Source organism: Palaemon carinicauda, chromosome 27 (assembly GCF_036898095.1).
Source record: "Palaemon carinicauda isolate YSFRI2023 chromosome 27, ASM3689809v2, whole genome shotgun sequence".
NCBI classification, from domain to species: Eukaryota; Metazoa; Arthropoda; class Malacostraca; order Decapoda; family Palaemonidae; genus Palaemon; species Palaemon carinicauda.
Genome location: NC_090751.1, coordinates 81,574,873 through 81,593,170, shown reverse-complemented (window position 1 = coordinate 81,593,170; position 18,298 = coordinate 81,574,873). Strand labels below are relative to the sequence as shown.

The 18,298-nt window shown below is 45.5% G+C and overlaps 1 protein-coding gene and 1 long non-coding RNA gene across 5 annotated transcripts in view; one reads left to right on the top strand and one right to left on the bottom strand.

Annotated features, from left to right (window-relative positions):
• LOC137620770 (uncharacterized) overlaps window positions 1-18,298 on the bottom strand; it is a 311,911-nt gene that overhangs the window by 158,039 nt on the left and 135,574 nt on the right. The gene's annotated exons all lie outside the window — the stretch shown is intronic.
• LOC137620768 (uncharacterized) overlaps window positions 1-18,298 on the top strand; it is a 146,880-nt gene that overhangs the window by 100,863 nt on the left and 27,719 nt on the right. For all 4 annotated transcript variants that reach the window (XM_068351182.1, XM_068351184.1, XM_068351181.1 and 1 more), the window contains exon 5: window positions 14,953-15,065. In XM_068351182.1, the coding sequence (XP_068207283.1) occupies window positions 14,953-15,065 (113 nt within the window). The remainder of the gene's footprint in view (window positions 1-14,952; window positions 15,066-18,298) is intronic.

Here is an 18,298-nt window from a genome sequence, read left to right as displayed (position 1 = left end):
GGGAAGGGAGACAGGCCCCTCTTTGTAATACCTGTCAAGTGACAATGGATGTTAAACATATTTTAGTCGATTGTCCTGTTTTTAATCTCCAGAGGAGGACACATTTACTCCAGGACAAACCGTTAAGAGATATACTGGGGGAAAACTGTAATACCCTGAACTTGAGAAAATTTATACAAAGTATTGGGTTATATTACGAGCTATAATTGATTTTATTAATTTATTTATTTATTTTACCCTTTTAATCCCTATTTATTTCACATCTAGATTTTATTGTATGAAAGTGTTACGATTTGTATTAAAGGTTAAAATGATACTAAATGTTGTGAGTGTACAGATATGATTGAATGATTTTAGTTATATAGCGCTGAATGGCCTTTGATGCCCCAGTGCTTGGCTTAATGCCTAAATCCCATATTCAATTCAATTCAATTCCAACGCTGCCTCTCGACCACTCTATAGAGGCACTCTCGAAGTCCACCCCCTTCGAGAAACTTACGGCACTTCGTCTCCTTTTCGGCCTCTGAAATCCTAAACCAGGAGAAGGTGGCGAAGTACGCCATGCAGGCTACTTCGTGGCTGGATTTCTAGTTAGGATCCTTAGAACAACTGATGCGGTCTAAAGATCTGTCTCGGGAGTCCTCTAGGAAGTCTTTGGAGACTTTCCTATTGTCTGGCACTCGGGCCATCGAGTTCCTCTCCCATCAGGTAGTAAACCTTTGGGCCAACACTATCCTGAAGAGGAGAGATACTGTCATAGGCAAGTTCCATAGACATCTCCCTCAGGCTAAAGTAGCGAGACGGAGAAATGCTCCTTTCGAGGGTAATTCTTTGTTCCATCCCGAGGATGTCGAGTGGGTGGCAGAGAGGTGGAGGAAGTCCAGTCAGGACTCCCTCATCCAAAAGGTCTTAACAGCTAGACCTTACCCCTCTCAACCACAGCGGAAAGCACAGCAAAACCTGCAACCGAAAAGGGCTAGAGACCCAAAACAGCTGGTAAAAAAGGGATTTTGACGTAGGAAAAATCTATTTCTGGGCGAGGGACCTGTGCCGCCCAGTGAATAAGCTCCATTTAGCACTTATTCTTAGGTAATTTACTGCTAAATATACCAGAGAAAAAATGTAAAGGAGTGCTAGGTTAACTAGCTCGCTCACCTATTGGTGTCGGTATAAAATTGGGCGTATAATCCAGAGGTCCCGCACTATTTAGATTCATCCACGACAAAGACCCCAATAGAGGAGAGCCGTTCAACCTCACTCGGCACCACCAACTCTGCATCCGCTCAGAACCCAACTCCTTAGCACCCAAAGTTTGGGGACTCCAAGGGAGAGGAGCTGGGAGGGTTCACTGGGCGGCACAGGTCCCTCGCCCAGAAATAGATTTTTCCTACGTCAAAATCCCTTTTCTGGGCTCGAACCTGTGCCGCCCAGTGAATCTATACAAGAGAAATGTCACCAAACTTGCAAAATAAAGGAAAAACATAAGCGTAAGGAAAATACAAGATGCTTTAATCAGAGATGAGTGCCAAAAAACAATTATAAGGGTGTCTTAAAAGGAACATAAATCCACTTGGTAGAACAACTGACAAATAAGGTAAGGTATAATAATGCCGTGAGTGATAATATATACAGATACTCAGGAGTTAAAGATTTACAAATATAATAATAGTATTCAGGTGCGAAACCAACGAATACAAATAGGGTATAAATGAGGCAGGTAAGGGGGAGAGATAAAGTGACAAGGAATTAACATGTGAGTTACCTGGGAGTAACTACGCTCCCTGCAGCTACTGTAGAAAATTTTAGGGCTTCCAAATGTTTAAGGTAGTGTTTCTTGAACACTGACGGTGATTTCCACCCTGTATACCTGGAAAGGTCCGTAAAATTCATGTGGTGAAAAAAGTTCACCGAAGTAGCAACCGCTCTGATATCATGTGCAAGAGGAAAGGAGTCAGGGCTAGCTTGTTTAATAAAATACAAAATTTGTTGCCTGATCCCTTTAATGGTAATGGTACCACCTTGTTCTCTAACGAATAGAGGCCCCGAGGAGTTAGAGGAGGTCCGGGATAAATAAGACCTAAGAGTAGCAACAGGGCACAGAGACGGATCTTGCGTGAGGGGAACAATTTTCCAGGAGGACCATCTGTTCTGAGGGTCTTCGTTCTTAGCCAAAAAGAATTTGTTAGGCGAAAGAAGGACCTCTCCCGAAGGAAGGAACTCAATATGACCCGGGTCTCTCGACAAGGCTGCCAGTTCAGAGATTCTTGCCCCGGAAGCCAAGCTCACCAGGAAAAGTGTTTTCCTGAGAAGGGGAATGTAATCACAAGAACTGTTAATGGTATCAGAAGCCAATTTGAGTACATCATTAAGGAACCAGGTCACCGGGGTAGGACGAGTAACCGGTTTCAGTCTGGCACAAGCTTTCGGAATTGAAGCTAACAAAGAGTCGGTTAAGTCTATGTTAAAACCTACTAGGAAGATCTTTTTCAAAGCAGATTTAATAGTGGTGATAGTATTGGCTGCCAGACCTGATTCTAATAAAGTTCTAAAGAAAGTGACTGTAAGGTTCAAGTTCATACAGTGCACGTCTGAGTCCATCAAAAATTTTGCCAACTTTTTAACTGCAGAATCATATTGGCGGATGGTGGAATCCCGTTTATCTGATTCTAGAAACAAGGTGTTTTGAGGATCGATATTGGCACCATGCATGGCCGCAAACTTCATGAAGTCCATAAAGTTAGGGCGCTCTGAATGTTTGAGAAAGCGTACACAACGCGTGTTTGTACTATCTGAGACAGAACCGGATTGGGTATCGGGTGAGGATATAGTCTCAACTCTCGAAGGAGAGGATACCAGTTGCTCTTGGGCCAATTGGGTGCGACCAAGGCTACTTGTCCCTTGAAGGATCTCAGTTTGTCTAGGACTTTCAGTAAAAGATTCACCGGGGGAAAGAGATAAATCCTTTCCCAGATGTCCCAATTCTGTGACATGGCGTCTGTGGCGTAAGCCTGAGGGTCTAGATTGGGAGCCACATATACTCTCAATTTGTGGTTGGACTCCGTGGCGAAGAGGTCCACTTGGAGACCGGGAACCCGAGAGAGAATCCACCGGAATGACTTTAGATCGAGTGACCATTCCGATTCTAGAGGGGAGGTCCGGGACAAGGCGTCTGCCACTACGTTCCGGACTCCCGCCAGGTGGACAGCTGAAAGATGCCAACGGTTCGAGGCTGCTAGGGAGAATATGGCTACTAGAACATGGTTCAGGGGCCCTGATTTTGACCCGCCTCTGTTGAGGCAGCGGACCACCACTTCGCTGTCGAGGACCAGACGAAGGTGTTGTCTCTTGGGTAGAGCGAGACGTTTCAGGGTTAGAAGAACTGCCATGGCCTCCAGCACATTGATGTGAAATTGGCGGAATAAGGGAGACCAAAGACCTTGAAATTTCCTGAGCTGAGAATAGCCGCCCCAACCTGCTAGGGATGCGTCCGTGTGAATGATTAGCTTCGGAGGCGGAAACCGAAGGGGAACTGACTTTGACAGATTGTTGGCTCTTGTCCAAGGAAGAAGTCTCTCCCGTAGAATGGGAGGAAGGCGGACTTTCCTGTCCCGGAGCTTCCGGTTCGCCCTCGAACGCCAGACACGGTTGATATCTTTCAATTTTGCCTTCAGAAGTAGATCCGTCACTGAGGCAAATTGAAGGGACCCCAGAATCCTCTCTTGGAGTCGTCTGGAACTTACTTTGTCTTTGAGAAAGCGTTTGGTGTTCCTCGCAATCCCTAACCTCTTGGGTTTGGGAAGACACAGAGTATGAGATATAAGGTCCCATTGCAGGCCGAGCCAATGGAACTTTGATTTCGGAAGAAGACGGGACTTCTTGAAGTTGATCTGGAAGCCTAGAGATTGAAGATATTGGATGACTCTGTGAGTGGCTTTTAGGCAATTTTGGGAGGTGTCTGACCAAATGAGCCAGTCGTCCAGATAGGTTACTACTTGAATCCCCTGATTTCTGAGTTCCTGAACAGCGACTTCTGCTAACTTTGTGGAGATCCTTGGGGCGATGTTGAGCCCGAAAGGCATCACCTTGAAGGAGTAATTTTTGTCCCCTAGGCGGAAGCCTAGATATGGACGGAAGTGTCTCGCTATCGGGACGTGATAATAGGCGTCTGTAAGATCGATAGAGGTGGTGACGGCCCCACGGGGAAGTAAGGTCCGCACCTGCGAGACGGTAAGCATTCGAAACTTGTCGCATTGAATGGACAAGTTGAGAAGGGATAGGTCTAGAATCACTCTTCTCTTGTCCGAATCCTTCTTCGGGACACTGAACAGCCGACCCTGAAACTTCAGGTGTTTCGTTTCTTGTATGGCGTTCTTTTGTAACAGATCCTGGACGAATTCGACTAGGTCCGGAGTGGAATGTTGATGAAATTTGTTCGGAGGAGGAGGCCCTTGAATCCAACTCCACCCCAGTCCCTTGGAGATGATACTGAAAGCCCAGGGACTGAACCTCCATTTGTTGCGGAAGGCATAAAGCCTCCCCCCTACCTGCTGCACCTCAGTATTGGCTTGAGGAGTTGCCTCCACGTCCGCCTCGGAAGTTCTTTCCCTTGCGAAAGAATTTTCCTCTACCCCTGTTCTGGTTTGAACCACGGTGGTAGCCTCTACCTCTGTTATAACTCTGGGAAGAGCTATGAGCCTCATAAGACTGGTTAAAGGCAGGAGAGGTGGTGGAGGCACCGGAAAGCTGGCTCTTAGGGAGCAGAACGGTGACATAGTCGTCCGAAGGAGCCTGAGAGGTAGAAGGCTGCGCAGGAGCAACGGGAGATGGAGGAAGAGGCAGTCGGAAATTGGACGAACTACTCTGCTGTTGCCTGAACTGGGTGGAGGTATACGGGCGGAGCTTCTTCCTACCCCGGGCTTGGTAATTTGCGGGGTCATATTTTTGTTTAGGAGTCAAACCCCAACGGGCTTTAAGGCTCTGATTGACTCTAGTGGCCTCTGCCAAGACTTCCTCCACAAGATCCTCAGGGAAGAGATTTGAACCCCAGCAGGAGGACCGGATAAGCTTATTAGGCTCGTGCCTAATAGTCGCCTCAGCCAGGACGTGTTTGCGACACCTACGTTTAGCAATAGCGAAGTCATAAAGATCATAATACAATGACTGCAACGTAGCCTTATTGAGAGACTTAAAGATACTCTCAGTATCATAAGTCAAGGCTATCGACTCCGTGGATGTGGCCAAGTTCAGAGTTCGGCCAACACGTAGGCGGGAATCATACTCCTGTTTAATGAGGGATTCCGGGAGACGGGGAAGCCGCTCACTAAACAAAACTGAGGCACAGTCCGCTGATAGCTTGCCAGAGGTAAAAGTGGTATGGACATTGCCCCAACACTCAATGCCAGAAGGAAGAAGGAGGGAGATCGGATCCACCTCTCGGATGGGAGGCAAGGGCTTCTCCTCCAGAGCATATTGGAAAGCAAGCTCTGCTACCTTATTGATGCATGGAGTCACGGTGTTTTTATCCATTAAAAACATTGTGAAGGAACTCTTATACGGCGTCAACATGGTGTTGGTGCAACCAATGTCGTTCAGGAACCTAGCCCAAACAGATTGGGCTTGTTCTTTTGGGAAGATGACGGTCTCTTTGGGGACCTTATCTAGCCGAACCAGAGCTTCCTCGGTAAGCCTGGCATAACCATGAAATGGAAATGCCAGACCAGGAGGAAAGAATTCAAAGTCCTCTAGAGGACGAGTGCCAAGACCTTCCAAAGTTAACATTCCGTCTGAGAACGGAGAATGAAGAGCCATGCGCCAAGGATTATTCTTGGTAAACGGCGGGAGCTTAGAGGCATCCGGAATGAGAGAGCTTTGGACTCGCTCCGGAGCACCTTGCTCTAATGCCCCAAGTCTCTGACTGATGTTAGAGAACATCGTGTCCATCTTGGCCTGCATTTCCGACACCAACTTAGCGTGCATCTCCGACACAATGCGAAGCATGGCTGATTCGGAAAGGCCCGGGCTAGGAGTAGGAGTGGCGGATTGTACTCCCGGGTCGTGAGACTTAGAGGAGGAGCCGGAAGCCTTAGATGACGGGTTTGTATTCAGCTTAGAACTATGGGAAGCCTTGTGAGGCTTACGAGCTTTAGGTAAGGTTCTAGATGTAGACTTATCCTTGGGGGGAACCGGGTGTGATCGTTGAGACGAATCACGGTCCCCAGAAAAACCATGAAAGGAAGAGCGATCAGAAGAAGAAGAAAGAGCGGGGCTGAGGATAGGAATCTCAGCGCCGGTAACACCTGCCTCACTTACCACCCTACCTGCGTCTGGATCATCCAATAACATGGGTTCGACGTCCAGGTTCATGGAAGCAACATTGTCTTCCAGATCTCCGGGGGCATCCGACGGATCTTGATCTTGATCAATAAACCCCGCTATGGTGGCATCAATGTGGGCAATGATGGGAGCTGCAACATGCCTAGCCACAGCGGCTGAAGACTTGGCGTTAGGATAGACCATGGCACAATAGTCTTCGGATAGGACGTAAGGCTGCTTGGATTTTACGTTTCGGGCAAAACCACCAACCCACACTTTCAGTGTGGCCCGAGCCGCAGACTTTTGCTCCGGGGATGCCTGAAATAATAGTGGGAATTATAAAAAGGCAGACTCCCAGTGGTCCTTCAAGACCATAGAAATCTTACTAAATAGTGTATGTATACCAAAAAAGGTAAGATAAACAAGAAGGCAACATAGCCAACAGGACTCACCGAGTCAAATCCAAGGGTGGTGATGAGGTCAAAACAGACCATGCAGTTATCAGGGTGCCAGACCACGATGTCCTCCAGCTGAACCCCGCAGAGGGCGTGAGACCGACATACGGTATGCCCACAAGGCTGATGCAGAACAGCCGCACAGGCCGTCGTCTGACAATGCACCATCTATAAAAAGAATAGTATATGAGAAACTGTAATTCTCTTAAGTAGGGGCGGGTCTGGAGGACCCGGGACTAACATAAGTCTAACTTAAGACTAGAACTTAACTGTAATACTCTTAAGTAGGGGCGGGTCCGGAGGACCCGGGCCTAAACATAAGTCTAACTTAAGACTAGAGTATAGCTATCCATTCCGGTCGAGCCGGGAGCATAAAAAGGATGCAACAAAGGATTAAGACACATAGTGTCTGATTTCCCGGGGCGAGGTTAAGCCCCGGGCCGGGAAATAAAAGTATATCCATAAACCAATTCATATAGGAACTCCGAGATAGTAATCTGTCATATATATAATCATATATAATCATAGGAACTGTTATAAATTAATAGGGGGGCGGAACTGTAGATAAGAACCGCCAACCGAACCCGGAGGGTTTCGTATAACATAATAAAAGTGTGATAAGTGAATATAAAATAGGGTGCACCGGGATCCAACTCTGTTGACCGGTGGCCAACCCGTCTAGACAGAGACGAACCCGCCGGGACACCCGGAGGACAAAGTCCATAAACACTGAACTACCCCCTCTAAAAGGAGGGAAGGCAACGGTCCCCTAGGGGAGGGGGGAGAGAAGCCTAGCCGCCCACCTAGCGAGAGGGGGAGCTTGGGGGAGGATCACGTGATACGGAGCAGCAAGGCTACCAACTGACGATCCCCAACCAGACAGATCAAACGGAGTAATAGCACAAATATTCATTATAATAGTAATAGCGTTGAAAAATTATATAAATATACACGTAAAAAATTTAGGGCAAGGCATGCAACATAATAAATAAATCACAAAGGACATACCTGATGACTTATAAAATAAAATTGCCGCCTAGTAACGAAGGTCGGCAAGCCATAACGATACGTAACTGATATCGGCCCTAAAAATGAACCACGAGGGTTCTAAACGCTAAATAATGAATATCCACAATAACAAATAACATTTAATTAATAATAAAAATAATACACATAGTAACACCGCGAGTGAAACTAAAAGCTCTCAAAACAGGAGTACCAACTGTAAGCGGAATCAAGCAAGATCGATATGAACGAAGAGAATAAACTCCTATAATTTAAATATTAAACGATCTAGAATGCTCAAAACACAGCAAAACATAGCTTGGTACTTAACTTAGACGGTGTCTCCTGGGAAACCGACGAAGAAGCCATAATCCAGTGGAAAATAAGCGAAATACGAGAGCACAACAAAAAAGCGGGTTACAACACAGGCGTGCTAAAAGGAGTTGGGTTCTGAGCGGATGCAGAGTTGGTGGTGCCGAGTGAGGTTGAACGGCTCTCCTCTATTGGGGTCTTTGTCGTGGATGAATCTAAATAGTGCGGGACCTATGGATTATACGCCCAATTTTATACCGACACCAATAGGTGAGCGAGCTAGTTAACCTAGCACTCCTTTACATTTTTTCTCTGGTATATTTAGCAGTAAATTACCTAAGAATAAGTGCTAAATGGAGCTTATTCACTGGGCGGCACAGGTTCGAGCCCAGAAAAGGTGCAAAGCAGGCCTTTTACAGCAAAAAGTCCTTTCGTGGAGGAAAGGGTAAGAAGGGATCCGGCCGAGGCCGGTCTCAATAAAACAGGTAATCCTCCCATTTGCCCACCTGTGGGGGGATGCCTGCAAAGCCGCTGGTAGAGGTGGCTTCACCACGGGGTGGAACTCTGGACGGTCGAGGTGATTTGTTCAGTTTATCGTATCCCGTTCACGCTCTCTCTCCCTCCACTGACTCGAGTGCCCTTTCCATCGAACTCCTGTGCGAAAGGATCCCCACTGGAGTTTGCCCTCAGGGCAGAAGTCCAGTCCATGTTGGAGAAGGACGCTCTCCAGGAGGTCCTCGACGGGCCCCCAGGCTTCTACAGTCGACTCTTTCTTGTGAAAAAGGCGCCTGGAGACTGGAGACCAGTCATCGACCTCTCGGCCCTGAACAGGTTTGTCGAACAGACACCTTTCAGGATGGAGACGGCTGACAGAGTCAGATGAGCGATAAGACCCCAGGACTTCATGTACACTCTAGATCTAAAGGATGCATACTTCCAGATCCCAGTTCACCCGTCTTCCAGGAAGTATCTAAGGTTCACGTTCAATCGGAAGCATTACCAGTTCAGGTATTCACGAGAGTATTCACCCTAGTATCATCTTGGGCTCACAGAGTCGGCATCCGTCTCCTAAGATACTTGGACTACTGGCTGATTCTGGCAGACTCGGAGGCGGCCCTTCTCCGCCACCGAGACGAGCTTCTAAGGTTTTGTCAGGATCTAGGGATCGTGGTAAACCTCGAGAAGTCTCAACTGCTCCCCTCTCAAGAACTGGTATACCTAGGCATGCGATTAGACACCCTAAGGCACAAAGCGTTTCCATCAGACAAAAGGATCCAGAGACTGAGGGAGATAGCACAGGTCTTCCTCAGTCGGGAAGAGCTCCCGGCGCAGTACAGTATTGGCTTTGCCTTCTCGGTCACCTCTCTTCCCTGACCCGACTGGTCCCCAACAGTCGCCTCAGGATGAGATCCCTCCAATGGCGACTGAAATCCCAGTGGAACCAACACTCTGATTCCCGGGATCACCTAGTCCACATAGGGCTAGAGGAACAGTCGGACCTCAGGTGGTAGTTGGCGGAGCCGAACCTTTGCAAAAGGGTTTATCTTCTTGTCTCTCCCCCGGAATTGATGTTTTTTTCGCATGCATCAAAAGAAGGGTGGGGCGCTCACATTCTGTACCATTACATCTCCGACCAATGATCCGAATCAGAAAGGTACCAGCACATAAATCTCTTGGAGATGAAGGCAGCCTTTCTGGCCCTCAAAAAGTTCCACCAGGTCCTGGCGGGGCAGTCCGTGGTGTTGATGAGCGACAACACCACGGTAGTAACTTATCTAAGCAAACAGGGCGGTACCTTTTCGCAGCAGCTGTGCCATCTTGCAGTAGAGATACTCAGATGGGCAGAGGACAACTCGGTGACTATCAGCTTGCTTCATTCCGGGCAAGCGGAATGTGCTAGTAGACAAGCTGAGGACAGTGACTCAGATAATTGACACTGAGTGGTCTTTGAATCCTTTGATAGCCAACAAAGTCCTGACTTTTGGGGTTCTCCGACGGTGGATCTGTTCGCAACAGCCCTGAATTTCAGGCTCCCGTTGTACTGCTCCTCAGTCCCGGATCCCCAAGCTCTTTGGCAAGATGCTTTCAAATAACATTGGATAAACCTGGATGAGCAAGCAACAACTTGCAAATGACCCTCATAGCTCCACTATGGCATCACGCAGAATGGTTCCCGGACCTTCTGCATCTCCTCACGGAGATCCCGAGGGAGCTCCCTCCACAGCACGACCTCCTCAAACAACCACATGCCAACATCTTCCACAAGGCCGTAGCTTCGCTTCGACTTCACGCCTGGAGACTATCCAGCACCTCCTCACACAGAGAGGCTTTTCGCAACCGGTTGCGAAAAGAATGGTTGGACACCTCAGGAGATCCACAGAGGCAGTCTACCAGGCGAAATGGTCAGTTTTCTGTGGTTGGTGTCATGGAAGGGTTATCTCTCCCCTCGATGCCTCTGTTCCAACTATAGCGTAGTTTTTTGTATACTTTCGGGAAGAAATGCTTCTCTCGATCTCGGCAGTCAAAGGCTACCTCTCAGCCTTGAGTCTCGCCTTGAGACTAAAAGGAGTCGATATTTCCTCCTCGTTGGAACTTTCTTTGCTCATACACAGTTACGAGCTTACTTGTCCCCAGGCAGAGCTAAGACCTCCCCCTTGGAACGTGGTTTGGGTCCTCAGGTCTCTGAAGGGCTTCCCCTATGAACCACTACGCCTGGCCTCCGATTACCACCTCACATGAAAGACGGTGTTCCTGCTCGCTCTAGCTTCGGCCAAGAGAGTCAGCGAACTTCATGGTCTATCTGCTGATGTCTTCCACTCTAGGAGATGGGGGGAAGTAATCCTCAACTACATCCCCAAGTTTGTAGCTAAAACTCAAAATTCGGGTGTGCCAGACTCCAGGTTCGGCCCATTTCGGATAGAGAGTCTTCGTTCTTTAACCGAAGATCCAGATCAACTGTTGCTATGTCCAGTAAGGAGTCTGAGGTGTTACTTAAGAAGAACAGCAAACGCTCGCCCCCGTGTAAGGAAAGTAATCGAATACGCTCTATATCCAGATCCTCCTCTGTCCAACCGACCCAGAGCTCATCACGTCAGAGGCATTGCAACGTCTCTGGCGTTCAAGAAGAATTTTTCTTTGGCACAGGTATTGTAAGCGGGCGTGTGGAAGCGTTAGACGACCTTCACAGCCCACTACCTGAAAGACGTAACCCAGAGGAGCATGAAATCCTTCTCATTTGGTCCTTTGGTGGCCGCACAACAAGTGATCTAATGCCTCAATCTCCTTGATAGACAAGTAGCAGAGGGTTGAGGGCTGAGGTTACACGGGTTAGTCTGGGGTGAATAAAAAGAATGTCTGGCTCCCTTCTTTCTTTCTCCTTCTCCCCCCCCCCCCTGGGGAAACAGCTCCGCATGACCAAAGCATAGCTGACCTCACCCCTCTGCAGATAATATCCATTTCCCTTGTGCATCCTGAGTATGAATAAATACTTTGTTATGTCACCAATACCTCATGAGGGGGGGTATTGGATATATCTTAGAACTCATGCTTATATTCGAGTTCCTACGTAAAGACAAGCCACGAGTCTCTCTCATACAAGCTTCTGCAGGCCGCTATCAGTGAGTTACCTTGTAACTACTTTGATTTTAGCGAGGGTAGGGTTCCTACTAATTAGATCAAAGATCAATTAGAGGGAACCCTGGGTCATGACCAAGGCCAGTTGGTAGAACTTCCTCCCTCCTAAGAGTAAGTCACCCTATAAATAGCAAAGGTTTGTATTTGTGTCGAAACAAATAACAAATTTGGAAATAATTTGTATTTTTCCTAACATACAAACCTGGAGCTATTTTTACAAAATGGCCCAGCACCCTGTCCCCCTAGAAGTCCTGCCAGAAAGCAAAAGAGGTTACTCAACCGACAGTTGTGAGTGAGCGGGATAGCTAGTCTACCCCAACCCCCTCCTGCTAACTAGCGGATGGGGTAATTATCCCTCACTAATATTGTCTTGGCTGGTTTTCAGCGTTGCTGAAAGTAATACCCTATAAATAGCTCTAGGTTTGTATGTTAGGAAAAATACAAATTACTGTATTTCCAAATTTGTTATATTATCCTGTTTTGTCTTTGCAATCTCTCTTGATTTTACCCATTCCCCCTATGAAAGTAAAGGTAGTGAATCCAAGCTTGATGTTATAACTTTAAGATAAAATGAACATGGTAAAGAGGTATGAAAAGGCGGGAAAATGCGGTCAACATTGTGAGCGGGCCTTAGGCCTGGCTCAACCAATGGTGTCCACCATTATCCATGATAAAGACAGCATTGATCAGTGCTATATGTTACTGAAAAGGCTCCGTCATTTAAAAATTTTACTATTAATGTGAAGAAAGGCATAATTTTCGATGAAATGGAATGTTCATTATCCCTTTGATAAAAAGGCAGATGCCTGAATGAAATTTTACGAGCCAAATACTGACCCAAGAGAAGACCAAGTCTTTATTTAAACGTAAAATAATCACGAGGAAAAGGACAACTTATTTGTCATAAGTCATGGTTGGTTTAATTGATTCAAGAAATGTTGTAGCAAGCACAAAATTACAATTATGGGGAAATGGTACTGTTGCTGCTGAAGAATTTCCCATAACTGAAATTAATCCTTGATGAAGCACAAATTCCTTCAGAACTCATCTTCAGTGATGATGAGACCCCCTTTAATTTGGAAGGAAAACCTGAGTTCCCCATTCAAGGTAGCCAAAGATTGGCAAACATTGTTAGAGGATAACATTACTGGCAATTTCAAGCTGAAGCTACTGTTAATCTACCATGCTCTTAATCCTCGGGCACTCAAGAATACCACAAAGCTAATGCTTCCTTCCATTGTATATTTTGATGAATGGTTCACTGGCCATTTTATATCACCAGTCAAGGAATATTGCAAGGGAAAGAAACTCCCTTATTAGGTTATGTTAATCATATGAATCTCTTAGGCTGAAATGTGAGTGTCTTTTTATTGCCCCTAAACAGTATGTTTCACATTCAACCCATGGAACAAAGCATCATAGCTCTCTTCAAGAAGTACTATCTATGACCTACCCTATACCAGCCCTTGAATGCTATGTCTTTAGATGGTGGCATAGACATTCAGGATTTTTGGAAGGACTACAACATTTATCCGGCAGTACTAAACATCAGTGGTTTTTGGATTGAAGTGACATGAACAGCAATGAATATATTTATGATTTCAAAGGTTTTGATGAACCAGTAAAAGACCTATTGAAGCATTTGGTATCTATTATTAAGGAACTTTAGATGGAGTTAGAAGATTTTGAAAAGTTGAGTGAGACCCTCAAGCAACCACTAACTAAGGAAGAATTGTGTAGATAGAGGAACTATGGGAAATTGAAGGAAGTTTCCCTAATCCAGAATCAAGGAACTTCAGGTGTAAAGAAATGTAACAGTGTTTTTATTATCGATCAAAGTGGGCGTCAATCTTTGTGACATAGGATCCTATTGCAGAACGTTTTGCCAAATTATCTAATATTGGTGTTGATGCATCTCTTTCATATAGAACAATTTTCAAAGGTAAGACAAGGAATACTATTCAACAAAGTATAGATCATTTCCTTGTAAGACCAGAAAAACGAATGGCTACAGTGTTGTCAGCTGACTTTGATGCCAAAGAAACATCGTTTAGCAGCCCAGCACCAACAACCACATTATTGTTATCCCCCTCCATTAATTAGTTTGTCAGTTCCAATTCAACCTTCTTTTGTGTCCAATTCACAGAAGAAATGCCAATATTAGGAAAAAATTACTAGTGTTGATGTGTTAATACTAATGTACTGTAAATGGTTTCACATTTTACTCTCCTCCCCCCACACACTCTCTCTCTCTCTCTCTCTCTCTCTCTCTCTCTCTCTCTCTCTCTCTCTCTCTCTCTCTCTCTCTCTCTCTCTCTCTCTCTCTCTCTCTCTCTCTCTCAATTGTTATTTACTTTTCATTCAAGTGCTATTAGACTTATTTATGTAGGTACTGTGTTAGATATTTATGAAATGATAGCAAGTTACAAGTACTTTGTCATGTATAATACATGCATAAAGAAGTGACTTGATAGGGTGAAATTCAAGCTTAGAGTACTGTATATCGGAAATTGGCTTTTGACATCAAAATAAATTAACAATATCGGTTGGGGTATTACGTCAGTTTAACATCCATCAGTTTCCACTTGTCATTGCTCTCCTTAAATATATACAAAAGTAAAATCTAACTTACATAACATAATTTTATATCAGTCTCTAAGTCAGAAAATAACAATCAATTACTTATAATGTACCGTACTGTGCTTTATACATATATACAAGCTTATTAATGCAAGTACAGTATCTGGTTTTTATAAAATGATAGCAGGGTGTAAGTACTTTTTCATGATCGGAACATACATAGGGAACCTTCAAGTAATTTTATAAGGCAGAAATATGACCTACATAAAAAATTTAATTACATCTAGTCTCTTGGATCCAATTAACAATGTAGTTATTACTGTACTTTGTACATTATGTGCCAATACTATTTTCTCCCGAATTGATTTTCCATATGCTTATCATATGTTATAAAACTTATCTTTGTCTCTAGATATAAAATCTTCATCTTAATGATGATCTCAGAGGCCAGTCCAATATAATATATTTTATTTTTATATAAAACATTACAGCTAGAAAACTTTTCCATAATATGAGGTTCATCAGCCAATGTTGCAAAGTATATTTTGGTAAAATGTATTCAAGATATTTTTGACATAATGTAGGATATATTCCAAGTTTTGCCTTGAAACCAAACAATGTTTTTGATAAAAAAATTTCTCATTTCTGTTTTTAGGTACGATGATATGGACAGATAGATCCATTAACTTACTGATCAAACTGCTGCTGGAATTTAAAGATTGGTTTTCTGATAAAGAGGTAGATCGAGATGATCGAACATTATGGGAGGTGAGAAAATGAATACACTCTGACTACATTCCAGTTTATAGAGGTGGTTTGAAAATATTATTGTAATTTTCTTGTTTACAGTATGTTATAATGATTAGAAGATAGGTTGTAAAGTTACTTGTTTTACTAGAACGATGCATGGAGAATATGAGTAAAAGCAATATTTTACAAATATTAGTACAGTAATGAGGAAAATGTTATTGTTCCTACAGGAATTCAAACCATTTTCCTTTAATAGGAGTACTGTAGGATTTCAGCTTGATGATGTTTGTCGAAAGTTACTGGCTGGTGGTAGGAAAGTCTTGCCCCAATTGTACAAACAAACTATCGAAGTCCAAATCTTGGCTGTTTAACTATTTTCTTCTTTGCCTTTACAGAGTGAAAGTGTGTATTTTTTGTGATGACGAGGCCATGTGTGGCTATGCAGTCCTGCCTTGGAGTTGCTGAATAGAATTGCAACACCTTAATGAACAGGAGTCACTTGGATCACAATTCTTTGTGAGCCTCTTGCAGGGGACATAACTGTTTGCAGTCTTCCCCTTGCAATTAGTGTTGATATTGGCCGTTGGGCCAGTGGGTGGAGTGTCGTATGAAAAAGAAGCCAAAATGGCATCATTCGCTTCAGGGTCATTCTTGAAGATGAGGAAGTCTTTGGGCATTCTTTCCATAACTAAACTTCTGACCGTTCTCTGTCTATGACTGTGATATTACTCTTGGGCTAGCTATGAGAGAGCCAGTGGTAGGTGCGTCTTCAGGAGAGGCAGTTGTTATTCTCTACCCTTCACCTCTCAGTAAGCTGCATCATCGTCATCAACGCCAAAAATTGTCCATAAGGACGCTCTGGCCATTCCTAGGCCATAAATCACTACAAGACAGGATACTGCCTGTCTGGTATCTTCCTCATCTGCCACACTGGCAGAAGGAATACCTGATGTGGAGCCCCACCCTCCTTGTCTGTAGTATCTAGAGCTCATACCATGGTGACACAGACGATATGACAACCTCTCCTTCCCTGAATACTGAAGTCCATTTTGTTCAACTTCTCCGTCTGTCTAGGATTCGTCAATCGCTACACACCCTACAGAGGTGAAAGGACAGATGCACTGTGAAGAGGCATCATGGATAGTAAGGAAAAGAAGGACCATTGCCTCCTCAGATACATCAAAGCACTATGTGAGATCTTTTAAGTGTACGATACCCTCAAATGCGCCCTCACCTGTTGGCGCTCACACCCTGGACTAAGTATGCCAACTTATATGAGTATAATCATAGTGCTCATCAGCTGGCACATGCCCACCAGGCTCGCCTGTGTATATATGGCCATCATGTCCACCTATTCGTGTGCACCTAACACCGTCTTTTCACATGTATTAGTCTTGCTCACCAACTTGCGCGCCTTTATTGCGCTCATCACACTCATCATTACTGGCATACTCACCTCTACTGGCACGCTCGTCGCTTCTCCTGATTGTGAGCTAGCCATTTTGCGTACCCAGTGCGCTTATTAGTTTGTGCGCTCTAATTGCGCGAATCACTCTCCAGTTAGTGCACGCCATAATTATGCTCTCCTACTTCAACGAGCTCTTCATATGAATTGCTCGTACTCACAAGCACATGATCTGTGCTTACTATTTTGTGCTTACTCTTTGCATTCATCAGTCTACTCATCTTGTTTATCCACCAAACTGCATAGTTCCAGTTAAAGGCCGATTCACACGACCTATTTTCTTTCCGAGAGGCTGGCCAGTGGCTAACCACCGTCGAAATGTTGTACATTTACACAAGGTATTCCCTATCCGTTTACCCACTCGCAGTTTTCATTGTTTGCTTAGACTCTGTCACTTGAGGACCGAGTAAATTACAATAATTTTGACACTATAAGATGTTGGTTGATAATTGTGTTGATAAAATAAGTTATGCAACATCATTACACTTTATGCACCATGCCAAGAACATCTCATAGCCTTGAACAAGTTCAATTAACCTCTCATTCATGGTGTCAATAACAAACTAACTCTAATTTGTTCCAACACGAATACTTACCTCGAACTACTTTCTTAGGAGTTACCTGTAATCTCCTCTCTACCGACCAGAGTTTTTTGTAGGATACCCTAAAACCCGTTTCTATGAAGGGCTACCTCGGGCATTAGAGAATGTGCCCCAAGGGTAGCTTTGCGCTAGGTCGAGGTCCGCTTGGGTCGTCAACGCCAGTAAGTTCTCTGGTCGCGACGTGTCACCACGTCGCTCTCGTTCTCTCTCGACCCTTTGTGTGCGCTGCGTGTATCCCACGTGTTTACCGCGTGGTAACCTGTACTTATCCCTTGTGTTCCTGTGTGTTCACTTCCCGCCCTTGTGCTTCCCCAGTGTATTCCTTGATTCCCTGCGTTCCTGTGTCTTGTGTTTGTGCGTTATGGAGCAAATCCGCCGTTGTCCTGGGCCTAGAGCCGGTAAATCGTGAGGAGCGTTCCTCTCCAAGCCTGAAGTGGACCCTCACTCCCTTTGCTCTTCCTGTAGGGGCAAAGTTTGTTCGTCTTCGGATACGTGCCCCGAGTGTGTTAGTTGGAGTGATATTCAGTGGGTGCGTTACGGCATGAAGAAGAGAAAATCGTCGAAGCGTTCATCCAGGAAAGCTAGTGCTTCTTCGCTGCAACCGTCGCCCAGTGAACGGTCCGACGGGGCTTCTGTCTCGCCTTCCTCTACCCAGAGTAGGGGCCGAGGTAAGTCCATCGTGGGGAAAGAACCGAGCGTTCTTTCCCAGGAATCTGGGGAATGTGAAGTGGGGATTGCGGGGCCTTCTCGGGCTAGTGAGGAGCCCGGTAGTGCTGTGTCAAGGTGCTCTGGAGACTCGGCCCTTGTGCTTGGGGGGCACGTTTCCTCCGATGACCCCTTGTGGTGTAGCAACGTTGTTTCTGTGTCTTTGCCCCCTTCGTGGGCCTGTGTTTCAGGTTCTTCGGCAGGCGGCGACAACCAGGGTAAGTTGGGTTCCGCAGGGAGTGATGCCTTCGGATGGAAGCTTCCTAAGACACCGGGTAGGTCCCCTATGCGAATGGAAGAGGGCCTGGATTCCTGGTTCCCTAGTGTTGGGCGCCAAACCTCGTTCCCAACCCCTCTCACGGAAGTTCCTGAAGAATTCCTACAACCCTCTACCTCGGGTACGCAACGAGTCGCGAAGACCCCCGCGGTTCCCGCTCCCGCCCGCCGTACGGTAAGTACAGTGATGTCGGGCTCTTCAG